Genomic DNA, 24,300 nt, shown 5'->3' on the forward strand with positions numbered 1-24,300 from the left:
CTGTTCATCATGCACTGCGATCTCCTGCTGGATCTCTGTGCTCAGCCCACACTGGAAAGCAATGATGAGAGATCTCTTGTTCCATCCCATCTCATTCGCAAGAGTGCAGAACCTAACTGCGTGGCATCTCACTGACCCTTTCCCTTGGCACAGGTCCAGGAGTCAGTGGGCAGCCTCCTCACCCGTACTGAAGGTCAAACGCTGTCTCGAACTTGACTACAAATTGCTGGAAATACTGGGCTACAGGAGAAACTTGCTCTCGTAGGGTGTTGAACAGGCTGAGTGAGGGTTTGTCTCAGAGATTCAACATGGAAGCCAGTTTATGTGCATCATTTCTGGGCTTGTAAAGTCTTCTCACACCGGGTAATAAAGTTCCTGCAGCTGTTGGAATCACTGAAGTATCTGCCTGGTGGACGAATGCTTGGTTCATGTCCAGAAAAAGACTAGAGAATCGGGGCATTAGTGGCTGAGGCTGATGAGACTGCTATAGGATGGGAATGTATCAGAGCTGAAAGTGAGGCTGTCCTGACAGAGAGCTGCTGAACAGCGGCAGTGAGAGCAGTAATGGCTGCCACCTGATTCTGACTGTCGGTTGTGAGTTGCTGAACTGTTGTTGTGAGTGCTGAAACAGGTTCTTCCAGCTTAGTCTGGACTTGCTTCTCTCAGAGCAGTTGTTGATTGTGGCAGTTAATTCTGCCTACCCAGCCTCCACTGACTTTAACTTCTCCCCTATCTGACCAACAAAGTTCAGGGCCAATTTAAGCTCTTCGCTCTCTGCTGGGTCCATTTTGATTGGTCAAGTCTTGCTGACAGGAGGCCAGCGATAACCCAAGTGCAGAGGGAGAGATACAGATGTGGAATGAACTCTTCACTGAGTTTTAATAAGAACTGTACAGAACAAATAATAAACAAGAGGACAACAAGGCTGATAACTATAAACTCTCAAACTAAAAACTAAAGCTGTCACTGCCGCTCAGAAACAGTAACTTAATGCTACATGGATACCGCTTCTTTACAGCATCTATCTAAGTCATCAATCTTCTTTTCCGGAACGTGAACTAGGGTAAGCAGGGAACATTGTTGTCATTATTCTTCAGTCAAGATTTGAATGGAATGTAAAGAAGGGGGTTAAATACAATTACAAAGAACCTCCAATTGACTGGAATGTGTGCACTCTCATATGCATCATTGGCGACTACCTCCAGCTGCCTATCTGCAAGAGTGTCCAGTCTCCACGGCAATGTCCGTGGTTGTGACACCATTCCTGAGGACTGTCCTTAAGCTTATTTCTCCATGAGTCAGAATTTCCTATCGTTTCCTATAGTTACCCATTTCACGATATACACTCTATATACCCTTTCTATAATTTGTTTATTTCATCGAATATTCACCCTAACAATTCCACAGTTGAACAAATGTAATATATACAGTACAGTATTGAGTTATTAATGAATATCACAGACTATATTATTGTTTTATTACTAACTTGAAAAATCTATAGGAGAATTTGAGTAAAGTCCAATTTCTGTACATTAGGTTATCTGTAACCTGGGGATTCCCTGTACCAGTGAATGTTATACCTATCTCAGGGCATCTTTCGTTTTATTGGTAGTTTCACAGAATAATTGATGCAACACTCACAACACACTGGAGGAACTCAGTAGGTCGGGCAGCATCCATGGAAACCATCAGTCAACGTTTCTGGCCAGAACCCTTCGTCAGGACTGAAACGTTGACTGATCGTTTCCACGGATGCTGCCCGACCTGCTGAGTTCCTCCAGCGTGTTGTGAGTGTTGCTTTGACCCCAGCATCTGTAGGGTAGATGTCCTGACGAAGGGTCTCGGCCCAAAACGTTGACTGTACCTCTCCCTAGAGATGCTGCCTGGCCTGCTGCATTCACCAGCAACTTTGATGTGTGTGGCTTGAATTTCCAGCATCTGCAGATTTCCTCGCATCTGCAGGGTATTTTGTGTTTACAGAATAATTGATATTTGTTACAGTGTGTGTCCCTGGGTATGTGCCCACTTTTCTTTCCAAAATTACACTTCATTCAGAATATATACTATGAACACTTCTGGCTTTTCTCCACATTCACTGCATCAACAATTCAATACAGTTTGTTATGATGCATCAGTAACACTCAAATGTCCTTTTTTAAATAATTCATCCAGGAAGCATTTGATAGACTGCTAATGGAGCCTAGTTCCACTGTACTCAGCAGCAGTCAGACCTGAGAATGTAGTCTGCCCTCACAAGGCCTCTGCAGATGCTGAAGCAAGCTTCAGTATGTCCCAAAATGAGCTTATATTTATCACTACTTCCAAACAGTTGGTTTTTCTTTTTGGATTTATTTTCATTTTCTAACAGGTCATTTTACAACTTACCCTTCATAGCTCATGCAAATGATTTGATATTAATAGCTCAATGGCAGAAAGAAACAATATACAGGTGAAACTTTATTTAAGAATAATAAACATCAAAACTCTTAATGTATTTTCAAAATTTCTATTCCATTACTAATTTCAGGTTGCTTAATCATGCTCCCAAGAATGTAAAATTTGGAACTACTTTCTATGATGGTTATGCCCTGCCCATAAGAGAAGGTGGTGCAAAACTAGATTCAGCAGTGGTGGAATGTTGTCAAATTTGCTAAATTCAATGAATGAAGATACATTCAGGGTCAATTGGTGATTCAACTGTTGGAACATAATCCTATCAAAACAAATTTTGGTGATGTATTTTTACAGGGGGACTGCATGAAAGGACAATTAAGCTAGTCAAATATTTAAACAGTTTGTTATATTCAGTTTAGTTTTGCTTTGAGTTGCTTAAGGCCAAGATGTATTATATGAATCAGTTTATCAGATTAGCCAAATGAGCAGTGAGATTATATTTCTTTTGATAAATCCTAACGTTTTCACTGTATGGAGGTTGAGGCCTGGAGCAATCAAAATGCTGTTGTCATTAATAAAAATAATTGGACAATTAAATATACTAAAAAAAACAAATCCAGGCATATTTTAACTAATTTGCATTTTCGTAATGCATCCCTAAATCTTAACTTCAAAGAAAATTTATGGAAGTTGTTTCAAGAAAAAGTGAGTATTTGACAATTAAATGCTTTAGCAAAAACCTTTGCTTCAGTCTTGGAAATGGCTTGACGTTTGCAGATTTTAAAACTCTGTAAACTTCTCAGTGAATAACGGAGCTGTCAGTTACAAAGCTAATGAGCATGCTGAGAAACCATTTTGTAGTATTGAATATTGGAGATTAATGTTTGATACCAAATAAATATTGTCAGGGTTCTTTATTAAATCCTTCATGCTCCAGTGAAGTATAAGACTATTTAATATTATGTCTAGTTAATATCATTGGTTGATTTTATTTGAAGTCAATATGTTTTAAGGAAACAGAATTTTTTTTTAATGAACAAATTGAGGAACCACGGTTCCTGGCACCAACCTCTCTTACCTAACACTAATATCCAAATTAGTTAAAGTAATCTTTCAGGGACTTATGTTGAAATACAACATTAGCTCGCTCAACCTTACTTCACATACCAATATGATTGCTCATTAGTTACTTAGTTCCACTTGCTCAGAACCAAGCATTTTCATCATTTAGAGGCAATATGCAATCAAACTCAGCAAACAAGACAGCAGAATAAAAAAAAATCAAGAATCCGTTAGAGATAAAATTTCTACCAAGTGACCCAAAGATATTGAACTTGTTCTTCTAAACACAATAGCTTCACCCTTCAGTGATAAATTTACTTAAAGTGAATTAATAAAATCGCACTTAGTTAACAATCAAGGAATTTTGTTAATGCAAAACTCTTAAGACAATTTTCAAAACTGCTGAGTTGCACTGGTTCATGAAATAATTTACATTTCACATTATGCTAAACAATTCAAGCAGAAATTTGAACCACCACTGCAGAACACAGAAAATTTTCTGCAGTTTTCTGATTTCCCCCAAAGCAATAATTTGTTCTGCACTGGTATACTGTTACAATATTTTGTTAGAGTCATAGAGACATACAGCAAAGAAACAGGCCCTTTGGCCCACCCATACGTACTAGCCACTAAGTTGCCTTTTGTGTCCATTGATTGTTGAGGAAACAAAGCAAGTCAAGCTAGTGGTTGATTTTGGCTCCTGTTTATTTCTATCACTGTCATATTTTCAATGTAAAAGGTATGTGCTTTATGGATGCTTTTCTGAATCAATGTTAGTAGGAAGCTACCTTGCTTGTTAAGAACACCTGCTTGCCCAATATGTTCTGGTGTACATTGACACCAACTGAGTTAGCAAACTACCAGAGCAGAGACAAAATATACATGGAACTATATGTTCCGGTATACTGCTGCTAGGAATATAAAGGTTTGAGGCACCAGACCATGAATTTTGCCATTAAATATAATAATAATGGTCATATAAAACTCTTTAGAAATCCAAATGCAGAAAATGCTGGGACTGCTCAGCAGGTCAGAGCATGACCATAGAGAGAGAAGCAAGGTTAACGTTTCGTATAGATGTTCAATTTGGCTGAAATTTCCAGGAGTTTCTACTTCTATTATTTAAAAACAAAAGTTATCGTGCCTAATAAGTTTCAGTTGTTCTGCGTACACCATATCCCTTTTATCATATCACTTAACGTCACAGTCATAGAGCCTTACAGATCAGAAATAAAGTCTTTGCCCATGCTGACCTTTTTGTCCAACTACACTAATCCCATTTACCCACATCAGCACAGTATTCTTCTATGCCACATCTGTTTAAGTGTCTACTTAAATCTCTCTTAAAACTCATAAGTGTATCTGATACATTTGGAACTGAGTTCTAGATATCATCCACTCTCTGTGCTAAAAGAAAGCTATCCCTTATAAAGCTCCTCCCTTTCACCTTAAATCTTTACTCTTGTGTTTTTCATACACATGCTAGAGTGGGAAATTGATATTTTTTCTTTCCTAAAGTACCTCTGCTCTTTCAAACCCATGAGCACCTCAAAACCATCCGCCACAAGTGGAACTTCCCAGGAGTCAAACATTTTAATTCCCATTCCTGTTCCTGTTTCAACATGTCAGTCCATGGCCTCCTCTTGTGTCAAGGTGAGCTCACCTTCAGGTGGAGGAGCAACACCTTATATTCCGTCTGGGTAGCCTCCAAGCTGATAGCATGAATATTACTATCTCCTTCCAGTTAAAAAAAAATTCCACCCCACCTCTTTCCACTATTCCCCCCTCTGACTTTTTACCTCTTCTCACTGTCCTATCACTTTCCCCTCAGACCCCTCCTTCCTTCCTATCAGATTCTTGACCTTTACCACACACCTGGCTTTACCTATCACCTTCCAGATAGCATCCTTTCCCTCCCACCCCCCAACCTTTTTATTCTGGCATCTTTCTTCCAAGCCCTGAAGAAGGGTCTCAGCCCGAAATGTTGTCTGTTTATTCATTTCCATAGATGCTGCCTGACCTGCTGAGCTCCTTCAGCATTTTATGTTTGTTCATCTGGAGTTCCCGCATCAGAAGACTCTCTTGTGTTTATCATTAATCAGTAAATTATCTTTGTAGCTAATCTCTTCCCGTACACCAGCTCAGACAGATAGAAGCAGCTTCAGCATGTTTGCTAGAGAAACAATGTTTATAAATTGATGGCCGTTTATCAGAACCAAAAGTTGACAGATGTGATTATTCATGGAAACAAGGGAACTGAAAAGTCTTTAGTCATGAATAACAGTTTGGCATAGATTAGATAGGCCAAAGGGCTATCAACAAATTAGAAAATCGCTGGCTTGAAATGTTAACTGTTTTTCTCTCTCCATAGACACTACCTGAATTCCTGAGTATTTCCAGCATTTCTTGCTTCTGTTTCAGATTTGCAGCATCCTGTTCTTTTTTTTTTGTTTTTTAGTAATAGGTTAAAAAAAAGGTCAAGTATTGGAGAAACAAAAGTTATGTTAAAGAGGTGAGTAAATGGTTACAGAGTGCAGCAGAATAAACAAGAGGAATGTCAAAATGAGACTAAATGGAGAAAGTTTCATTTGACTCAGGAATGCAGTGAAAATAAGGCGTCCTATGAGGGCTGTAGGTTGTTTGGGCACAATCACCCTCTGCATCAACTCATTATTTTCCATATTCATTGCCTCTGCAGCAGCCAACCTCTTTTCACAACAATTTTTCAGAAATTGGAGTGACAATTCAGACACAGAAGTTCTGTTGTGCATAGAAGAGAATGTTTAAAACCAAAGCCGTTTTTATGAATGGCTTCAAGCTCCTTGATTCTACTAACTGAACAATGTTCTAATATATAATCATGAGGGAGACCATAACACTTTCAAAGGCTGTTTGTGGGAAATAGAGACAAATATTTGTGATTAGATAAACCGGGGACACAACTTTTAAAATAACACTGCTACCATTCCAAAATGGCAATGAATGAAAAATGTGGCCACTGCTCCATTAAAACTTCTTTAGTTTTGCCTTTTACAGCCTTTTAGCGAAAAACACATAAACAGTATATGTGTGTGTGTATACATATAATAGCTAACTATATAAAAATACAAACAAGCATAAGAAAGTTAAACTACAAAGAAAATAACGTTATAGAGTTCAATCCAACAACACTATAATAGTAAATCTATTGTATTCCATTTTCAAAATATGTATTCATTGGTTGAGGACAAACTTCTGCCTCAGAAAATAAGGTAATGAAATATATGAGAGTACCTTGTTTTCATGGCAAGTCACATTGCTTCTTCTATGATCGCTAGTTCACAATAATACTTACTCAATCCATAAATTTTGCTCACAGCGTCAGCACCTAAACAGTGTTCCATAAATATTGCCAAATTAAAGTATTAAAGGCATCCGTTAGTCTTGCGAGACCATGGATCTGCACACTTTCCAGGGCGTAGGCCTGGGCAAGGTTGTATGGAAGACAGTCAGTTGCCCATGCTGCAAGTCTCCCCTCTCCACGACACCGACGTTGTCCAAGGGAAGGGCGAGGGAAGGGCAAGGGCCAATACAGCTTGGCACCGGTGTCATTGCAGAGCACTGTGTGGTTAAGTGCCTTGCTCAAGGATACAACACGCTGCCTCGGTTGGGGATCGAACTCATGACCTTCAGATCACTAGTCCAGTGCCTTAACCACTTGGCCACATGCTTATTCCTACATTAATTAAACTTGAGATTATAGTGTGCAGTTAATCCATTTCAATACAAGTAACAAAACTGAGTTAAAATTTTAAAATATAGAATTAACATTCAAAACAATGAATGATTTTAGTTTTTTTTAAAATATAGAATTAACATTAGCATTTTGTTTACAGAGATGGTAAGAAAATTCTCAGAAATTTTAATTTGACTTTCATGTAGGTCTATTAGAACAGTATGTAGTACATCTGCTAACTGGATTTTAAACTGCTCTATTACAACAGATATTGTTTTGAATTTTCGAACAACATATGTCAGCAAGTCTGGTCAAGTTATATTTGAAGCTCGATGTATATGTATTCATTACGTAACAACATGGTTTATCATCGATTTAGTTGCTGCACTTCCTTTTGATCTTCTCTATGCTTTCAACGTGAATGTGGTAAGTACTCGATTTTTTACTTTGCATTGTTTTTGTTCGTTGTTTTGTGAATGAGTTTCTCTCTCATTCTGGCCTTCAATGCAGTCATTAGCTCTCCTTAAGCCTTAGGTCTCAAACTCAGATGAATGTAAGTCTTAAAACTTTTTTCACTGCTGGAAATTTTGTTAAACATAATCCATGTTGTGTTATTTGAAACTTACTTTATTTCACAATATTTTTGATATTAGCACATAATTCCTGATTGTATCCCTATGATTCTTAAAATGAAATTTGTACTTTTCTGTAAAATCCCATTTGCAAAGTAAAAGAGGTTATTGTTAAATATTGTATAGAATGCAATATAAAAAAAATGTTCATCCCATTAAAGCCCTTCCATTTGGTTTTATGTAATTTATACTTTTAAATTCACCAAAATGTAACTAGGCACAATCCTTTCGAATTGTCAAAAATCCCTCCTTAATCCCAAGTATAATACAGAAAAAATCAGGGCTATCAATTGGACATGATAATTTCAGCCCTTTTACACCAGAGAGGAGAGAAGTATTTCTATTGTCAAAAAGTTCTGTAAATACCAGGTTCTCAGAATCTGAAGTTTATCGATTTCCATTTTGATTGTCAGGCATAGAAGGAGAAATACTTGAATTCATAATGAGGCAAAGGGCATTTAAAATTGCTTTATTAATCTTTGGAACTTGAATGTCTCAGGGTCATCCCAACTTGCGCTTGAGACTGTGGTGAACCACCTGCTAGAACCATTGGTATCTTTCAGTGAAGGTATCCCCAAAGCATTATCACAGATACATTTCTGGACTTAATCCACAATGACAATGAATGAATGATAATATGTGATTTAGAGAGAAAACTGTAAATGGTGGTAATCCCATGCATCTCCTGTCCTTGCCTTTAATGGGTTTGAGTTAATCGGTTTGAGAGGTGGTGTCAGAGTACCCCTGATGAGTCACTCATCAGTATTATTAAGTATTATCATCCTAATGATACATACTATGGCCAATGTTCATCAGTGGTTGAAGGAATGAATAGCTAGGATGATTGATGGGGTATCTATGAAACCAATTACTTTTCCCTGGATGGTTGATCTCCTTAAGAGTTCTTGATTCTGCATTCATCCATGTAAGTATAAAGTATTCAAGAAGAAAATCTTGCAGATATCAATTGTTCTAATAGTATTCTGCAATAGTCTTCCTCCATTACTGCTGCTGTTTCAAAAATCTAATGTTATATATCCTTCATCAACTTTTAGAATTCCTTTGCATGATTCAGTTTTTTTTTGTTCCTTATTCCAGGTTCTGCTGTCTCGTATGTCTTTATGAGTCTTCTTAGAGATTAACCATGTTGCTAAATGAGTTAGATCAGTGGTCCCCAACTTTCGGGCCGCGGACCAAACCGCTCCGCAAAGCATGTAGGGGTGCAGCGGTAGCCGGGACGCACCCAGCATATCTTTAAGAAAAAAGTCAAAATAAACAAGCTAATTAATTAGGTGCCGCCCAGCACATAAATGTCGGCCCAGATCAGAGGCAATTTTTTGCATTGCCTCTGATCTAGGCCGACATTTACGTGTCGGACGGCACCTAATTAATTAGCTTGTTTATTTCGGCTTTTTGCATGCTTCGCGGATCAGTATCGGTCCGCGGCCCGGAGGTTGAGGACCACTGAGTTTGATAACTCTTTTCCATGGATGTGTTCAACACTAAATACTATCAGTAGAAAATGAGAAGAATGTGTATTGGAATTGAAAGATCAGCTAATCCATGCTTATTGAATTTTTAAATTCAGGATCTTTATCAGTTCTGTTGAAATGACTTTCAACTTAGACTGCTGCAACAGGATTCTCGGTATTATTATTAACTCAGTAGAAGTCACATCATGAGAAATTTGTGTCCTGTTTGATTAAATTTGGAAGCCTTGAATATGTAAAACTTCAATGGCTCAGGGTTCTGCAGGAAAATCAAGTCTGGCTGATGTCCAAGTGGCTGTGCTGACTCTTTATTAACAATTTCTAAACTCATTACTCCAAACGTCAGGTTTTCAGACTCCATCTGTGGTCTGGCCTATGTTAGTCACCACTCTAACATGGCTTGAATAATTGTCTTATTTCACAAAATAATTTCTTTGTTAGTAGCTTTCAAAAGGCATCCTTCTACCTATGATTAGAAATAGCTTTATTTATGAATTGAACCCTTTAGTATTTTTCTGAGACACTTGCATGTCAACGAAGACTTTGCAGTAGTCAGAATGTGATATAATACATGTTTTCAGACATTAATGTGCACGTAAAACTGAGCAAGCATATCTTATGTCACTGCTTTCCAAAGACGAGTTACAGCAGTGAGTTACTGGCCCATTTAGGTATGGTAGCAAGGTGCTTGGAAAATATTAATGCTTCATCTCCATACTTGTATAGATCACATTATTCAATAATAACCCCTTTCACTTTGCTGATGGGATTTTACATACAAATACAACTTGCAAGTAATAATACTTGCTGTTCGTAATTTTCTCAGGCATAAACACAGTCACTGGGAAACAACCAACAGCTATTAAGATTGGGCGGCTTGTGCTTTCACAAAACTATGATTTTTTTTTTGCAGTGAAATCCTGGGAATGATTCACAATGCAGGCTCAGTGCATCAGGCAAATCTACAGGTGTCTACAGTGAGGGAAGAGTCAAAAATCTTGTGGCAATGTTTCTGGCAGTAGTCAAGAGAAGGAGAAGTCTTCCTTACCGCCACAAGAACCATTATATTAGAATGCTTATCTACTTTGTAGTCTTCCTGGACTCCAATGCAACTCCCTTCAGATTTGGAGAGAAATATTTTAAGCTCACCACCGCTCATACCTCTTATAAAATTCACATTAAGGTCTCAAAAACCCTTCAGAGCCTGACCTGAACATTTAAAAACAGCATCCTTTCACTGTTAGTATGCCTGTCCTCTGCTGAGAGGGAGAGCTAAAGGTCAGTCTGGTGGAAGTATCTGCTGTTTCAGAATTAAGGCAGCATTTTTAAAATGTGGGTAAGACTGATGTATACAATGCAAATTATTTCAAATGTCATAGACCTCATCTATCCCATACTTGAATTCACCTATATTTGGTTTTCTCTTAGTCCTGAAAGAAAGAAACAAGTTCGTAGCGGGTGTTATTTAGGTGGTGTGAATGTCATGGGTGGATGGCTTATGCACATTGTGAGTTTTGAGCATATGGCTGGTGGGAATGCATAATGTGTGAGATGAACAAGAAACATGTATTTGCTGGTTATGAGTCTTAGGTGATAGAGATTGTTGGTAAATGTCAAAGTGACATTTATTGTCATATGTACAAGTACATGTTTGCTAAGGCACATTAACATCAGATAAGTAGCATCCACCAGTTAATTAAATATGAATTATGCACATCTTTTTACAAGAATGAAATGAGGAGTAAGATTTTGGGAAACTAGTTAAATCTCAGGGACAAAAAATACGGTAGGTACATGCGATATTTAAAGATGCACGCAGGGACCTTGAGCACCGGTGTGAGGTCATTGAATTTTCTGTGGCAGAATATTCAACTGCTTGAGATTCGACTTTTGTTTGGCACAAGTTTCTATGTTTGTTTTTCTCATCTGCCTCTTGTTGGCTTATGTCTGGAAAGTTATGTGGTCCATGCCAATTCAAGTCATCTCTAGCTTGTCCCTGTTACTCCTGACCAAAGATTTCACAGCAGCATTTGTAAATTATGGCGTTGGCTTCCCCCTGATGTGCCTTCTTCAATGATTCTCAAGCCCATTTTCCTTCCAGCCAAGGCTAGCATGTGCTGCTGCCATAATATTCTCCTCAACAGAGTGCAGGAGAGCTTTAGATAGTTTGCTGTTCAAAATATAATGCCTGTCTGCAACCAGAATGGATGTTGATCTCTGTCTGATAGAGAGCATGAAGTTGTCATTCCTGCCTGCAATATAGTCAACCAACATGGTTAATAGTGCTTTCTAATCACTGAATTAGTTTTGGGGAACTATAAAGTTCAAGTGGTTAACTATTAGGACCTGTTCAGGCTTTAAAGGAGAAACTTCACATAAAAACTTCGGACATGCAAAATTACAAAATACATCCAAGGGGAAAATACTGTGAATTCCGGAAATCTGGAATGAAATGAAAAATGCTGGGAGCACCAGCACCTGTACCAGGGCAGAGAGAAAAAGAGTGAACGTGTTGAATTCATGACCTCTCACCTAAACTGGGAAAAGTCGGTATGATGGGGAGAAAGCAGAAAACAGAGAGAGGAAGAAAACGAAAGATCTAGAATGTGGGAATTGAATTACAGTGCCTGTAAAAAGTATTCACCCCCCCCCAACCCCGGTAGTTTTCATGCTTTATTGTTTTACAACATTGAATCATAGTGGATTTAATTCGGCTTTTTTGACACTGATCAACAGAAAAAGACTTGTGTCAAAGCGAAAACAGATCTCTACAAAGTGATCTAAATTAATTACAAATATAAAATACAAAATAATTGATTGCATAAGTATTCACCCCCTTTAATATGTCACACCAAACCATCACTGGTGCAGCCAATTGGTTTCAGAAGCCACATAATTAGTTAAATGGAGATCTGCTTTTTGAGACCTGTATACAGTCAAGGCGTTTCAATTGATAGTAGTAAATATACGCTTGCATCTGGAAGGTCCAGCTGCTGGTAAGTCAGTATCCTGGGAAAAACAACACCATGAAGGCAAAAGAACAATCCAAGCATCTGGGTGAAAAGGTTATTCAAAAGAACAAGTCAGGAGATGGATACAAGAAAATTTCCAAGTCACTGAATATCCCTTGGAGTACAGTTAAGTCAATCATCAAGAAATAGAAAGAATAGAAAAAGTCATTTTTTTTTTAAACACTGCTCGGGGAGAAGGGTCTGCACCGCGCAGGCGTGTGACGTAATGCGCCAAGGTTTAAAAAGAGAAATTTTCAACGGTTCTTGTTTCAGTCGAAGCAAGCAGCTGAGAAGAAGGGAGTGAAGAAATCAGGTAGAAAAAGTCGTTTTTTTTTAAACACTGCTCGGGGAGAAAGGTCTGCACTGCACAGGCGCACCAAGGTTTAAAAGCAGGCCACCATATACAGCGGCCATCGTCGGAGTGGACTGAGTCAGAGTGGGACGGCTTTGGCAGAACAGGCTTCGGCGAGAACAGGCAGAGGCCAGGGTAGGTTCTGGTAAGTTTTTTGTTCAGATTGTTTAGAGTAGAGAGAATGCCAGGCAGGATGTTGGAATGCTCCTCTTGCAGGATATGGGAAGTCAGGGAGCCCTCCGGTGTCTCTGACAACTACACCTGCAAGAAGTGCATCCAGCTGCAGCTCCTAACAAACCACGTTAGCAAACTGGAGCAGGAGCTGGATGACCCTCGGATCATTCGGGAGAATGAGGAGATTATAGATAGTAGCTACAGGGAGGTAGTTACGCCAAAGGAGCAGAGGACAAGAAATTGGGTCACTGTCAGGCGAGGGAAGAGGAAAGGGCAGGCAGAGCAGGGTTCCCCTGTGGCCATTCCCCCCAACAACAAGTATACCGCATTGGATACTGTTGAGGGGGATGACTTACCTGGGACAATCTACAGTAGCCGGATCTCTGGCACTGAGTCTGGCTCTGCAGTGCAGAAGGGAGGGTGGAAAAAGAGGAGAGCGGTAGTGATAGGGGACTTGATAGTTAGAGGTAGAGATAGGAGGTTCTGTGGTCGTGACAGAGAATCCAGGATGGTTTGTTGCCTCCCGGGTGCCAGGGTCAAGGATGTCTCTGATCGCTTGCATGACATTCTGAAGTGGGAGGGTGATCAGCCAGATGTCGTGGTGCACATCGGTACCAATGACATAGCAAGAAAGAGTGAGGAGGTCCTGGAGAGTGAGTATAGAGAGCTTGGTAGGAAGTTGAAAAGCAGGACCTCAAGGGTGGTAATCTCAGGATTGCTACCTGTGCTACGTGCCAGTGAGGGTAAGAATAGGATGCTCTGGAGGATGAACAAGTGGCTGAGGAACTGGTGTAGGGGGCAGGGTTTCAGATTTCAGGATCATTGGGACCTCTTCTGGGGCAGGTAGGACTTGTACAAGAGAGACGGGTTACACTTGAACGACAGGGGGACCAATATCCTTTCAGGGAGGTTTGTTAGTGCTATTGGGGAGGCTTTAAACTAGATTTGCAAGGGGATGGGAACCAGAGTGCCAGAGCTGACAGTGTGGCTGGGGTGAAAATAAATGATGTTAAAAGTTCAAGCAAATCCACTAATAGAAAGGTTGTGAGTGGTGGTAAAAATCTTCTGAGGTGTATATATTTCAATGCTAGGAGTATTGCGGGGAAGGCGGATGAGTTGAGGGCATGGATTGACACGTGGAATTATGACGTTATAGCAAATAGTGAAACTTGGCTACAGGAGGGGCAAGACTGGCAGCTTAATATTCCAGGGTTCCGATGTTTCAGATGTGATCGAGACAGAGGAATGAAAGGTGGGGGAGTAGCATTGCTTGTTAAGGAAAATATTACAGCAGTGCTCAGGCAGGACACATTAGAGGGCTTGTTTACTGAGTCCTTGTGGGTGGAGCTGAGAAACAGGAAAGGTACGGCCACATTAGTGGGATTGTATTACAGACCACTCAATAGTCAACGAGAATTGGAAGAGCAAATCTGCAGAGAGATAGCAGGCAACTGCAGGAAACATAAAGTTGTGGTGGTAGGGGATTTTAATTTTCCATATATTGATTAGGACTCCCATACTGTTAGGGGTCTAGATGGTTTAGAGTTTGTAAAATGTGTTCAAGAAAGTTTTCTAAATCAATATATAGAGGGACCAACTAGAGGGGATGCAATATTGGATCTCCTGTTAGGAAACAAGTTAGGACAGGTGACGGAAGTCTGTGTAGGGGAGCACTTTGGTTCCAGTGATCATAACACCATTAGTTTCAACTTGATCATGGACAAGGATAGATCTGGTTGAGGTTCTGAACTGGAAGAAGGCCAAATTTGAAGAAATGAGAAAGGATCTAAAAAGCGTGGATTGGGACAGGTTGTTCTCAGGCAAAGATGTGATCAGTAGGTGGGAAGCCTTCAAAGGAGAAATTATGAGAGTGCAGAGTTTGTACGTTCCTGTCAGAATTAAAGGCAAAGTGAATAGGAAGAAGGAACCTTGGTTCTCAAGGGATATTGCAACTCTGATAAAGAAGAAGATGGAGTTGTATGACATGTATAGGAAACAGGGAGTAAATAAGGTGCTTGAGGAGTATAAGAAGTGCAAGAAAATACTTAAGAAAGAAATCAGGAGGGCTAAAAGAAGATATGAGGTTGCCTTGGCAGTCAAAGTGAAGGATAATCCAAAGAGCTTTTACAGGTATATTAAGAGCAAAAGGATTGTAAGGGATAAAATTGGTCCTCTTGAAGATCAGAGTAGTCGGCTATGTGCAGAACCAAAGGAAATGGGGGAGATCTTAAATAGGTTTTTTTGCGTCTGTATTTACTAAGGAAACTGGAATGAAGTCTATGGAATTAAGGGAAACAAGTAGTGAGATCATGGAAATTGTACAGATTGAAAAGGAGGAGGTACTTGCTGTCTTCAGGAAAATTAAAGTGGATAAATCCCCGGGACCTGACAAGGTGTTCCCTCGGACCTTGAAGGAGACTAGTGTTGAAATTGCAGGGGCCCTGGCAGAAATATTTAAAATGTCGCTGCCTACAGGTGAGGTGCCGGAGGATTGGAGAGTGGCTCATGTTGTTCCGTTGTTTAAAAATGGATCAAAAAGTAATCCGGGAAATTATAGGCCGGTAAGTTTAACGTCGGTAGTAGGTAAGTTATTGGAGGGAGTACTAAGAGACAGAATCTACAAGCATTTGGATAGACAGTGACTTATTAGGGAGAGTCAACATGGCTTTGTGCGTGGTAGGTCATGTTTGGCCAATCTATTGGAGTTTTTCGAGGAGGTTACCAGGAAAGTGGATGAAGGGAAGGCAGTGGCTATTGTCTACATGGACTTCAGTAAGGCCTTTGACAAGGTCCCGCATGGGAGGTTAGTTAGGAAAATTCAGTTGCTAGGTATACATAGAGAGGTGGTAAATTGGATTAGACATTGGCTCGATGGAAGAAGCCAGAGAGTGGTAGTAGAGAATTGCTTCTCCGAGTGAAGGCCTGTGACTAGTGGTGTGCCACAGGGATTAGTGCTGGGTCCATTGTTATTTATCATCTATATCAATGATCTGGATGATAATGTGGTAAATTAGATCAGCAAGTTTGCTGATGATACAAAGATTGGAGGTGTAGTAGACAGTGAGGAAGGTTTTCAGAGCCTGCAGAGGGACTTGGACCAGCTGGAAAAATGGGCTGAAAAATGGCAGATGGAGTTTAATACAGACAAGTGTGAGGTACTGCACGTTGGAAGGACAAACCAAGGTAGAACATACAGGGTTAATGGTAAGGCACTGAGGAGTGCAGTAGAACAGAGGGATCTGGGAATACAGATACAAAATTCCGTAAAAGTGTCGTCACAGGTAGATAGGGTCGTAAAGAGAGCTTTTGGTACATTGGCCTTTATTAATCAAAGTATTGAGTATAAGAGCTGGAATGTTATGATGAGGTTGTATAAGGCATTGGTGAGGCCGAATCTGGAGTATTGTGTTCAGTTTTGGTCACCAAATTACAGGAAGGATATAAATAAGATTGAAAGAGTGCAGAGGAGGTTTATAAGGATGTTGCCGGGACTTGAGAAACTCAGTTACAGAGAAAGGTTGAATAGGTTAGGACTTTATTCCCTGGAGCGTAGAAGAATGAGGGGAGATTTGATAGAGGTATATAAAATTAGGATGGGTATAGATAGAGTGAATGCAAGCAGGCTTTTTCCACTGAGGCAAGGGGAGAAAAAAACCAGAGGACATGGGTTAAGGGTGAGGGGGAAAAAGTTTAAAGGGAACATTAGCGGGGGGCTTCTTCACACAGAGAGTGGTGGGAGTATGGAATGAGCTGCCAGACGAGGTGGTAAATGCGGCTTCTTTTTTAACATTTAAGAATAAATTGGACAGATACATGGATGAGAGGTGTATGGAGGGATATGGTCCATGTGCAGGTCAGTGGGACTAGACAGAACATTCAGCACAGCCAAGAAGGGCCAAAAGGCCTGTTTCTGTGCTGTAGTTTTTCTACGTTTTCTATGGTTTTCTAATATAGCACAGCTGTAAATTGCCTACAGCAGGCCTTCCTCAAAAACTGAGTGACCGTGCAAGAAGGTGACTAATAAGGAAGGCTACCAACAGATATATGACAACTCTGGAGTTACAAGCTTCAGTGGCTGAGATGGGAGACTGTGCATACAAGAACTGTGGTCCAGGTGCTTCACCAGTTGCAGTGTTATGGAAGAGTTACAAAAAGAAAGCCACTGTTGAAAAAAACTCACATGAAATCTTGGCTAGAGTTTGCCAGAAGGCATGTGAGAAACTCTGACATCAGCTGGAAAAAGGTTCTATGGTTTGATGAAACCAAAATTGAGCTTTTTAGTCATCACACTAAACGTTATGTAAGCCAAACACTGCACACCATTAGAAACACACCATCCCTACCGTGAAGCATGATGGTAGCTGCATCATGCTGTGGGGATGCTTCAGTGTAGCAGGTGCTGGTAGGCTTGTGAACATAGAGGGTGAAATCAATGCAGCAAATACAAGGAAATCCTGGAGAAAATCCTGATGCAGTCTGTTAGAGAACTGTGATCTGGGAAAAGATTTGTTTTCCAGCAAGGCAAAGACCCTAAGCATTACACCAAAGCTACACAGGAATGGCTTAAAAACAACAAAGTTAATGTCCTAGAGTGGCCAAGTAAAAGTCCAGACCTCAATCCAACTGAGAATTTTTGGCTGGACTTGAAAAGGGCTGTTCACTCATGATCCCCATGCAATCTGACAGAGCTTGAGCAGTTTTTTAAAGAAGAATGGGGAAAATTTGCAGTGTTCAGATGTGCCAAGCTGATAGCAACCTATGTACACAGACTCAAGGCTGTAATTGCTGCCAAAGGTGCATCTACTAATTACTGACTTGAAGGGGGTGAGAAATTATGCAATCAATTATTTTGTGATTAGTAATTGTAATAAACTTAGACCAATTTGTAGAAATTTATTTTCACTTTGACACAAAAAAGTCTTTTCTGTTGATCAGCGTCAAGAAGTTCAAATTAAATTCACTGTGACTCAATATAAAACAATAAAGCATGAACACTTCTAAAGGGGGTGAATACTTTTTTATAGGTACTGTAAATGGCAAAGATGATACTCCAAGTCAATAGGATTGGACAAAAAGAAAAAAGACTAGCTCTAGAGAAGGTGCAAATGGGAACAGCAGTACTGCCATCAGAAATGGTTGAACTCTGTGTTGAATTGCCAAATTTGTCAATGAGCTTCCATTCTCTGTGCTTACATTGACCTTTGTTGGTCACTGGAGGTAAGATATTGGGGGTGATCCAAGTGGAAGTAAGTATTAAAGTTTGAGGTGGCTAGAAGTTCAAGGTCATGCTTGGACACAGAAGAAAGATATTTTACAAAGCAGTCAACAGTGTGTGTTTTGTCTCTGGTTACAAGCAATATATCAAGTTCAAATAAGTACAACAAATTCACTGTTTCTTCTGACTTAACATTAAATTTTTGAGCTGTTTTACTCGGACTAGAAGTTAATGGTCAATCATTAAAGGGTTTGATATGATGAGAGATTCTGATGGAAGTTGTTAACTTGGTAAATGCCATTAATTTAATATCACTTTTTTAATGGTTGGAGAAGGAGATTAAACTTAGAGTTGTTGAGATATAGAATACTTTGCCCAAAAAGTATGATGAAAGTGACTCGTGTTTTGAGACAAAATGCTTTTGTTCGGAAGCATGATAATTTATGTTTCAGAAAAAGTTTTCAGAATATACTATTTCCTTTTCATACTTTCAATATTGGTTTTGTTTCACTTTTATTATTAACTTAAATAATATTGGTTCTTGATTGCTGATATTATTGATTTTATATATAAATGTGACCAAACCTCGGTAACAAATGCTTATCAACTGAACTTTTCTTAAAGGGACATCTGAATTCTCAATACCTGTCGTTCATTTAATTTCTTCATAAGTATGAGGAAAATATTTGTGCGTGTTGATATCATTTGCTGCTGAGTTCTGAACTACTCTATTTTTGCTGCATGGTGTGAGCAAGTAGGTTCAAAGGTGCAATGGTTCATTTATTATCAAAGTATGCAACTCTGAAACTCTTCTCTGGGTAGCCAAGGAAGCAAGAAGAGAAAGGCAGCATGATCATCAACCCCAAAATCCCCCCCACACACACACAAAAGCAGAACAGGCACATCAACCCCTAAATCCCTCCTCTCACACCAAAAAAAGGACAAAATATCAACCCCCAAATCCGCCCCCTCCACACAAAAAAAGAGAAAGATCAGGCAAAAACCACAGACTCCAAAAAAAACTATATGAACAAAAAGAGTCTATAGTCCATGTCCAGAACACAGAAAACCTGGTCAACATTCTCCAGGCTCAGCAGCAGGCTCTCCCCTCTCCGGTAGTATAACACAGTGATACTCAGTGATCAAAAGACAGGCAGCTGGTGCTCGCCCTCCACAATCGCCTTGATGCTTCAATCTCTCTCGTCTGTGTATAATATATATAATACATAATAGCTGAGTATAATATACTTTCACTACTACAATGCTAGCACAGTAGAAAAGAGCATTGCTGTATTTTTCATCTTTCTTTTATCTGATCATAAAACAATTATTATTCCAGTTCTTAGGAACTAAAATTATCATTCTCGAACTTTGCTGCCTTGTCAAAGGAAAGGGCTGTTGTTTTACACCAACCACCTGCAGTTAAGGCAGTTAAATGTCAAGGATTATGAAACTTGAATGGTTGTGATTAGAGGGTGACCTTTCTTCAGCAGTTCTCCATATTAAATTTGCTTTTAATGTTAGGTATTCCAACATGTGACTGGCTGATTTCAAAGACTTTCTCTGCATGGTTGTATCCAGCTTTTATAACATGAAGTTTCAGAAATGAGAAGAAGCAACATTTTCATTGTTCCCAGCAAACTTTCTTTCTCTTAGTCAAGACACTTTATTGAACATCTAGTTTTTTTTATATATATGTTGGTTCCAATTTAACTACTTCTTTGGAATATGGGATTGAATATTATATTTACTTAGAAATTCAACCCTATTCATTGTGTAATAGCAGCTGCACATTGCATTCAGCTTCTGAAATTTGGTACGTTGACTTCAATAGATTTAATTCAAAAGGTTATTAATTGAACAGCTCCTCCAAAACGTGGGAGTATAATCTTGGTTGACAGTCCATTGTAGAACTAGGATAGTTAGAAATTGTCAACCTTTGTGATCTAAGCTCTGAAGAGGGAAATAAAAATCAGAGATCCTTGTTTGGCTTCTTTGTTAAAATGTACTTAGCATAATTGCTGATCAAAAAATACAACACATGCAAGAAATTCAAAATGGAAAACAAAACAATGCTGGAAATACTCAACAAGTCAGAATGCATGTGTGGAAAAAGAAATAAAGTTAACATTTCATGTCTGAGACCCTTTGATATGCCGAAGGATCTCTGACCTGAAATGTTAACTCTCTTTTTCCTTCAACAGATGCTACCTGACCTACTGATTATTTCCAGCATTTCTGATTTTATTTCAACAATGTACAGGCTTATATTAATAAAATAGCACATTAAACTTAACAAACTCTTTATTACTGTTAAATTCAATGGCTTCATGCATGGAAAGTATGAAAATCATGAATGCATATATCCCTATGTCTCAAGTAGTCTGGCTTATTGAACTGAACAAGTTATATCAGACGTATAGAGGTTAAGTCAGATCCTGAATGGACAACTGTATAAATATTATGCATCTCACCTCAAGAAGGCTGGGTTGGATTTTGAGAGGGCAAACAGTAGATTCAGACAGGCGATGCCTGTTCTCAAGATGTTAAATGTTAATGTTAAGGTTTTCTGCAATTTCTCCTGAATTTAGAGGACAAAGGAATAATCTCACCAAGGTGCACAAAATGGTGAAGATCTGGTATGGTCAGTAAAATATTTCTTCTGGTGGGGAATCCAGAACAAGATAGTAAAATCTTACAATTAGAGCTTGGCTATCAAGCATGAATTCAAAAGCATTCCTTAATGTGAACAATGCTAGAAATCTAAACAATGAAAAGTTTTCCACACTACTTGATAGCAAATTTTTATTGTGCATATAGCAGTGTCAACAGATCATGAGAAAAATGAGAATGAATGGTGCAGATCACCAGTTATCAATTGGTGTGATGGAAGAGTTTCGATGAACAAACAGCCAAACATCAGTGGTAGGGAAGATGCTGGAAAAGAATTAGAGGGAGAGAATTAATGATTACTTGGAAAGGTGGAGACTAAACAAAGACAGCTGGTTAGACAGACAATGATTAGGTCAGGCTTCAAGCAGACAGTGGAGTTTTGACTGTAACCAAATTCTATAATAGTAAAATGTGGGAAGAATAAATAAAACTGTTAGTGTAGGATTAGTGTAAATGGTGCTTAATTGTTTGCACTGACTTGGTGGGTCAGAGAGTCTGTTCCCCTGCTGTATAATCCTTATAATTCTAAGATAAAAATGATGAGCAATAACCCAAAGATATCCACTGAAATGGTTTCAGCAATAAGACTTGCACATCTAGCACACTTTATAACTGATTATCCCAAAGAAAAAGACCAGTTGTTGGCCAGTCACAGCTTAGCAGTTTTTGTACTTTGCACAAGTCTACTGAAGGCTGAATCCCAACAGGAGCTGGATGCCAGCTCGGCAAGCCTTCTGGTCCACTGTTTGACCAACCATGCAGCAGAGCACTGACTCACTAAAGAATGCCTCAACTTTGCACTGGAACAGGAGGCCTGCCAATCACCAATCACCTGAATGGGGTCATTGATCTTTTCTGCTAAACTTAAGTGCAGTCACATGCTTACTCATTTTATATTACTTAAATGTTATTAATACCTTTAATTACAAATATGTGTATTTTATTTAACTGCAATTATGTGCTATTTAAACGTCTCGGGCAATCACGGATATTTAAAGGCAATTAAAAAGCCTTGGATAGTCATCAAATGCTCTCAGTGCATTCCAGAGATAGGGCCTGAAGGTATGCTACCTGAGTCCTTGTCAGAACTTGCAGAATCCCTGTCAGGTTTTCTAGCCACGCACATCTGGAGGAAGTCCAGGTGGATGAGGATGGCAGTGGGTTGAGTCAAGGACAATCCAACCAATATTTTTATGCTATTGAGGGATAATCTTAGTAATTCATAGAGTATATGCTATAGCAACATTTTTTAAAATATTTGGCAATTATACTGAATATCAGCTTCAAAAATTTAATGATGGAATTGAGGTATTAGAAATGTGCATGTTTAATGGAATTCAGAGGCTGTGGTTATGAATGTTTTTTGCGCTAACTGAGGTGAGTAAGGGAAATGCAGTAATAATACTTCAGTAGTAAAGATATTTCATTTGTTATTAATAAATCCTTCATAAGGGAACCTTATAAACTCTTTTACAACCTTAATTCTCCTATCACTTACAGTGAAACCATTGCTGACCCTCTGTGTTTTTTCACTTTTGTTGGCAGGTTTCAATTGTTCACCTTCTAAAAACTGTGCGCCTGTTACGTCTGTTAAGACTACTGCAGAAGTTGGACCGATATTCTCAGCACAGCACAATCGTTCTAACTCTGCTTATGTCCATGTTTGCATTGTTGGCTCACTGGATGGCATGCATCTGGTATGTTATTGGCAAGATTGAAATTGAGGGCAACGACCCACATACATGGGACATTGGTAAGTCCTCTCATTGCTGCACAATTTTAATGCAATCTTTTAAACAGTGATTTATTACAGATCATTTATCTACTTCCTCAATGGTAACATGTATATCCGTTCTTGAATGATGCTAAGAAAACAAATCGAAACCTTCTGCACTTAGAATCATATTTGAAAGGACAACAGGTCAGACACTGAAGTACGTACGATACTCTTAATTCTCTGATTTGAGCTCCACTTTAGCAAACTGGAAGTTTGAGAATATAACTTGCACCGAATTTCATCTGCTAACTTGTGATAACTAAATCTTTTAAATGTTGTTCTGCGGAGTTATAGTATACTACATGTTCAGGGTAAAACAAAATCAGAATCAGAATCAGAATGAGGTTTACTATCACTGGCATGTGACGTGAACTTAGCAGCAGCAGTTCAGTGCAATACATAATCGAGCAGAGAGAGAATAATAATAATAATAAACAAAATAAAACAATAATAAATAAACAAGTAAAGTAATTACATATATTGAATAGATTTAAACAAATGTACAAAAACAGAAATACTGCATATTAAAAAAAGTGAGGTAGTGTCCAAAGCTTCAATGTCCATCCAGGAATCAGATGGAAGAGGGGAAGAAGCTGTTCCTGAATCTCTGAGTGTGTGCTTTAAGGATTCTGTATCTCCTACCTGATGGTAACAGTGGGAAAAGGGCATGCCCTGGGTGCTGGATATCCTTAATAATGGATGCTGCCTTTCTGAGACACCGCTCCCTAACGATGTCCTGGGAACTTTGTAGGCTAGTGCCCAGGATGGAACTGACTAGATTTACAACCCTCTGCAGCTTCTTTCAGTCCTGTGCAGTAGCCCCTCCATACCAGACAGTGATGCAGCCCGTCAGAATGCTCTCCACGGTACAACTATAGAGGTTTTTGAGTGTATTTGTTGACATACCAAATCTCTTCAATTCTATTAAATAATTAATGGAATCCATTCTATTGTATGTTAGATTCTTGGCTTATTGTGAAGAAAAGACTTTGAACAAATAACTTTTTACAATGCTTACAAAGGGCAAAAGTACAATGTCTAGTGATGTTGATATCTTCTCAGTGTGAAGGAGAGCAAGCATTTATACTTAGATATAAATGGTATTAGCCAACTGGTCCACTGCCAGAAGAAAGGAAACTTCACGTGGTTGAAATGCATATGGATATTCTGTCTCCCTTATAAGTTCTGTTTTGAAATGCTTCGCAAACAAATTGTATTGAGTTGTAAGCTGGAAGTTCCAATGAATGGGAACAAGTAGCATTGTAAAAGTCTATTATATATGATGGCAGCTTACACAGCAAGCAATTTGTTCACTGGCAAAAGGACACATTAGAGTAGATGTTCCAACAACATTTTCTTTATTTCACTCAGAATGCAAACTTCTTCTGAGAATTGAATTTCGTTGAGATTTTATGTCAGTTGAATAAAATGCTTGTGTGTTATGTCTTGGGTTGGGGAGGGGAGGTAGTGATCCATTGTTTCTATATGATTTTCTCCAGAGCCATGTATTTAATTTTACTCTACTTCCCAATGCAGAACTCTATTCAACATCTTTGCTGACAGCATTAAATCCTAAATTGGTACAATCAAAACTTCCCCCTTACTCAGGAAAAAGAAAGGAAACTTTCTTTTCCTTTTACATTATATCATATTTTGTGAGGATAACAACACAGTAGGAGACATTTGTCCATTTGTCTCCCAGGGTAGATATAGACAATTTATGGCCATGAATTGATACAGTATGGAAGCAAACACTTCAGCCCACCAAGTCCAGACTGACCATTGCAAATCCACTTAGTCATCCT

General features: G+C 39.0%; 1 protein-coding gene across 1 annotated transcript in view; it reads left to right on the forward strand.

Moving 5' to 3' along the window:
* The window catches only part of kcnh8 (potassium voltage-gated channel, subfamily H (eag-related), member 8), a 450,065-nt gene that overhangs the window by 278,840 nt on the left and 146,925 nt on the right, over window positions 1-24,300 (forward strand). The window contains exons 6-7 of the mRNA XM_072254419.1: window positions 7,440-7,597; window positions 22,264-22,471. Coding sequence (XP_072110520.1) covers window positions 7,440-7,597; window positions 22,264-22,471 — 366 coding nt within the window. The remainder of the gene's footprint in view (window positions 1-7,439; window positions 7,598-22,263; window positions 22,472-24,300) is intronic.

The sequence above is a fragment of the Mobula birostris genome, chromosome 3, assembly GCF_030028105.1.
Source record: "Mobula birostris isolate sMobBir1 chromosome 3, sMobBir1.hap1, whole genome shotgun sequence".
In the NCBI taxonomy this organism is placed as follows: Eukaryota; Metazoa; Chordata; class Chondrichthyes; order Myliobatiformes; family Myliobatidae; genus Mobula; species Mobula birostris.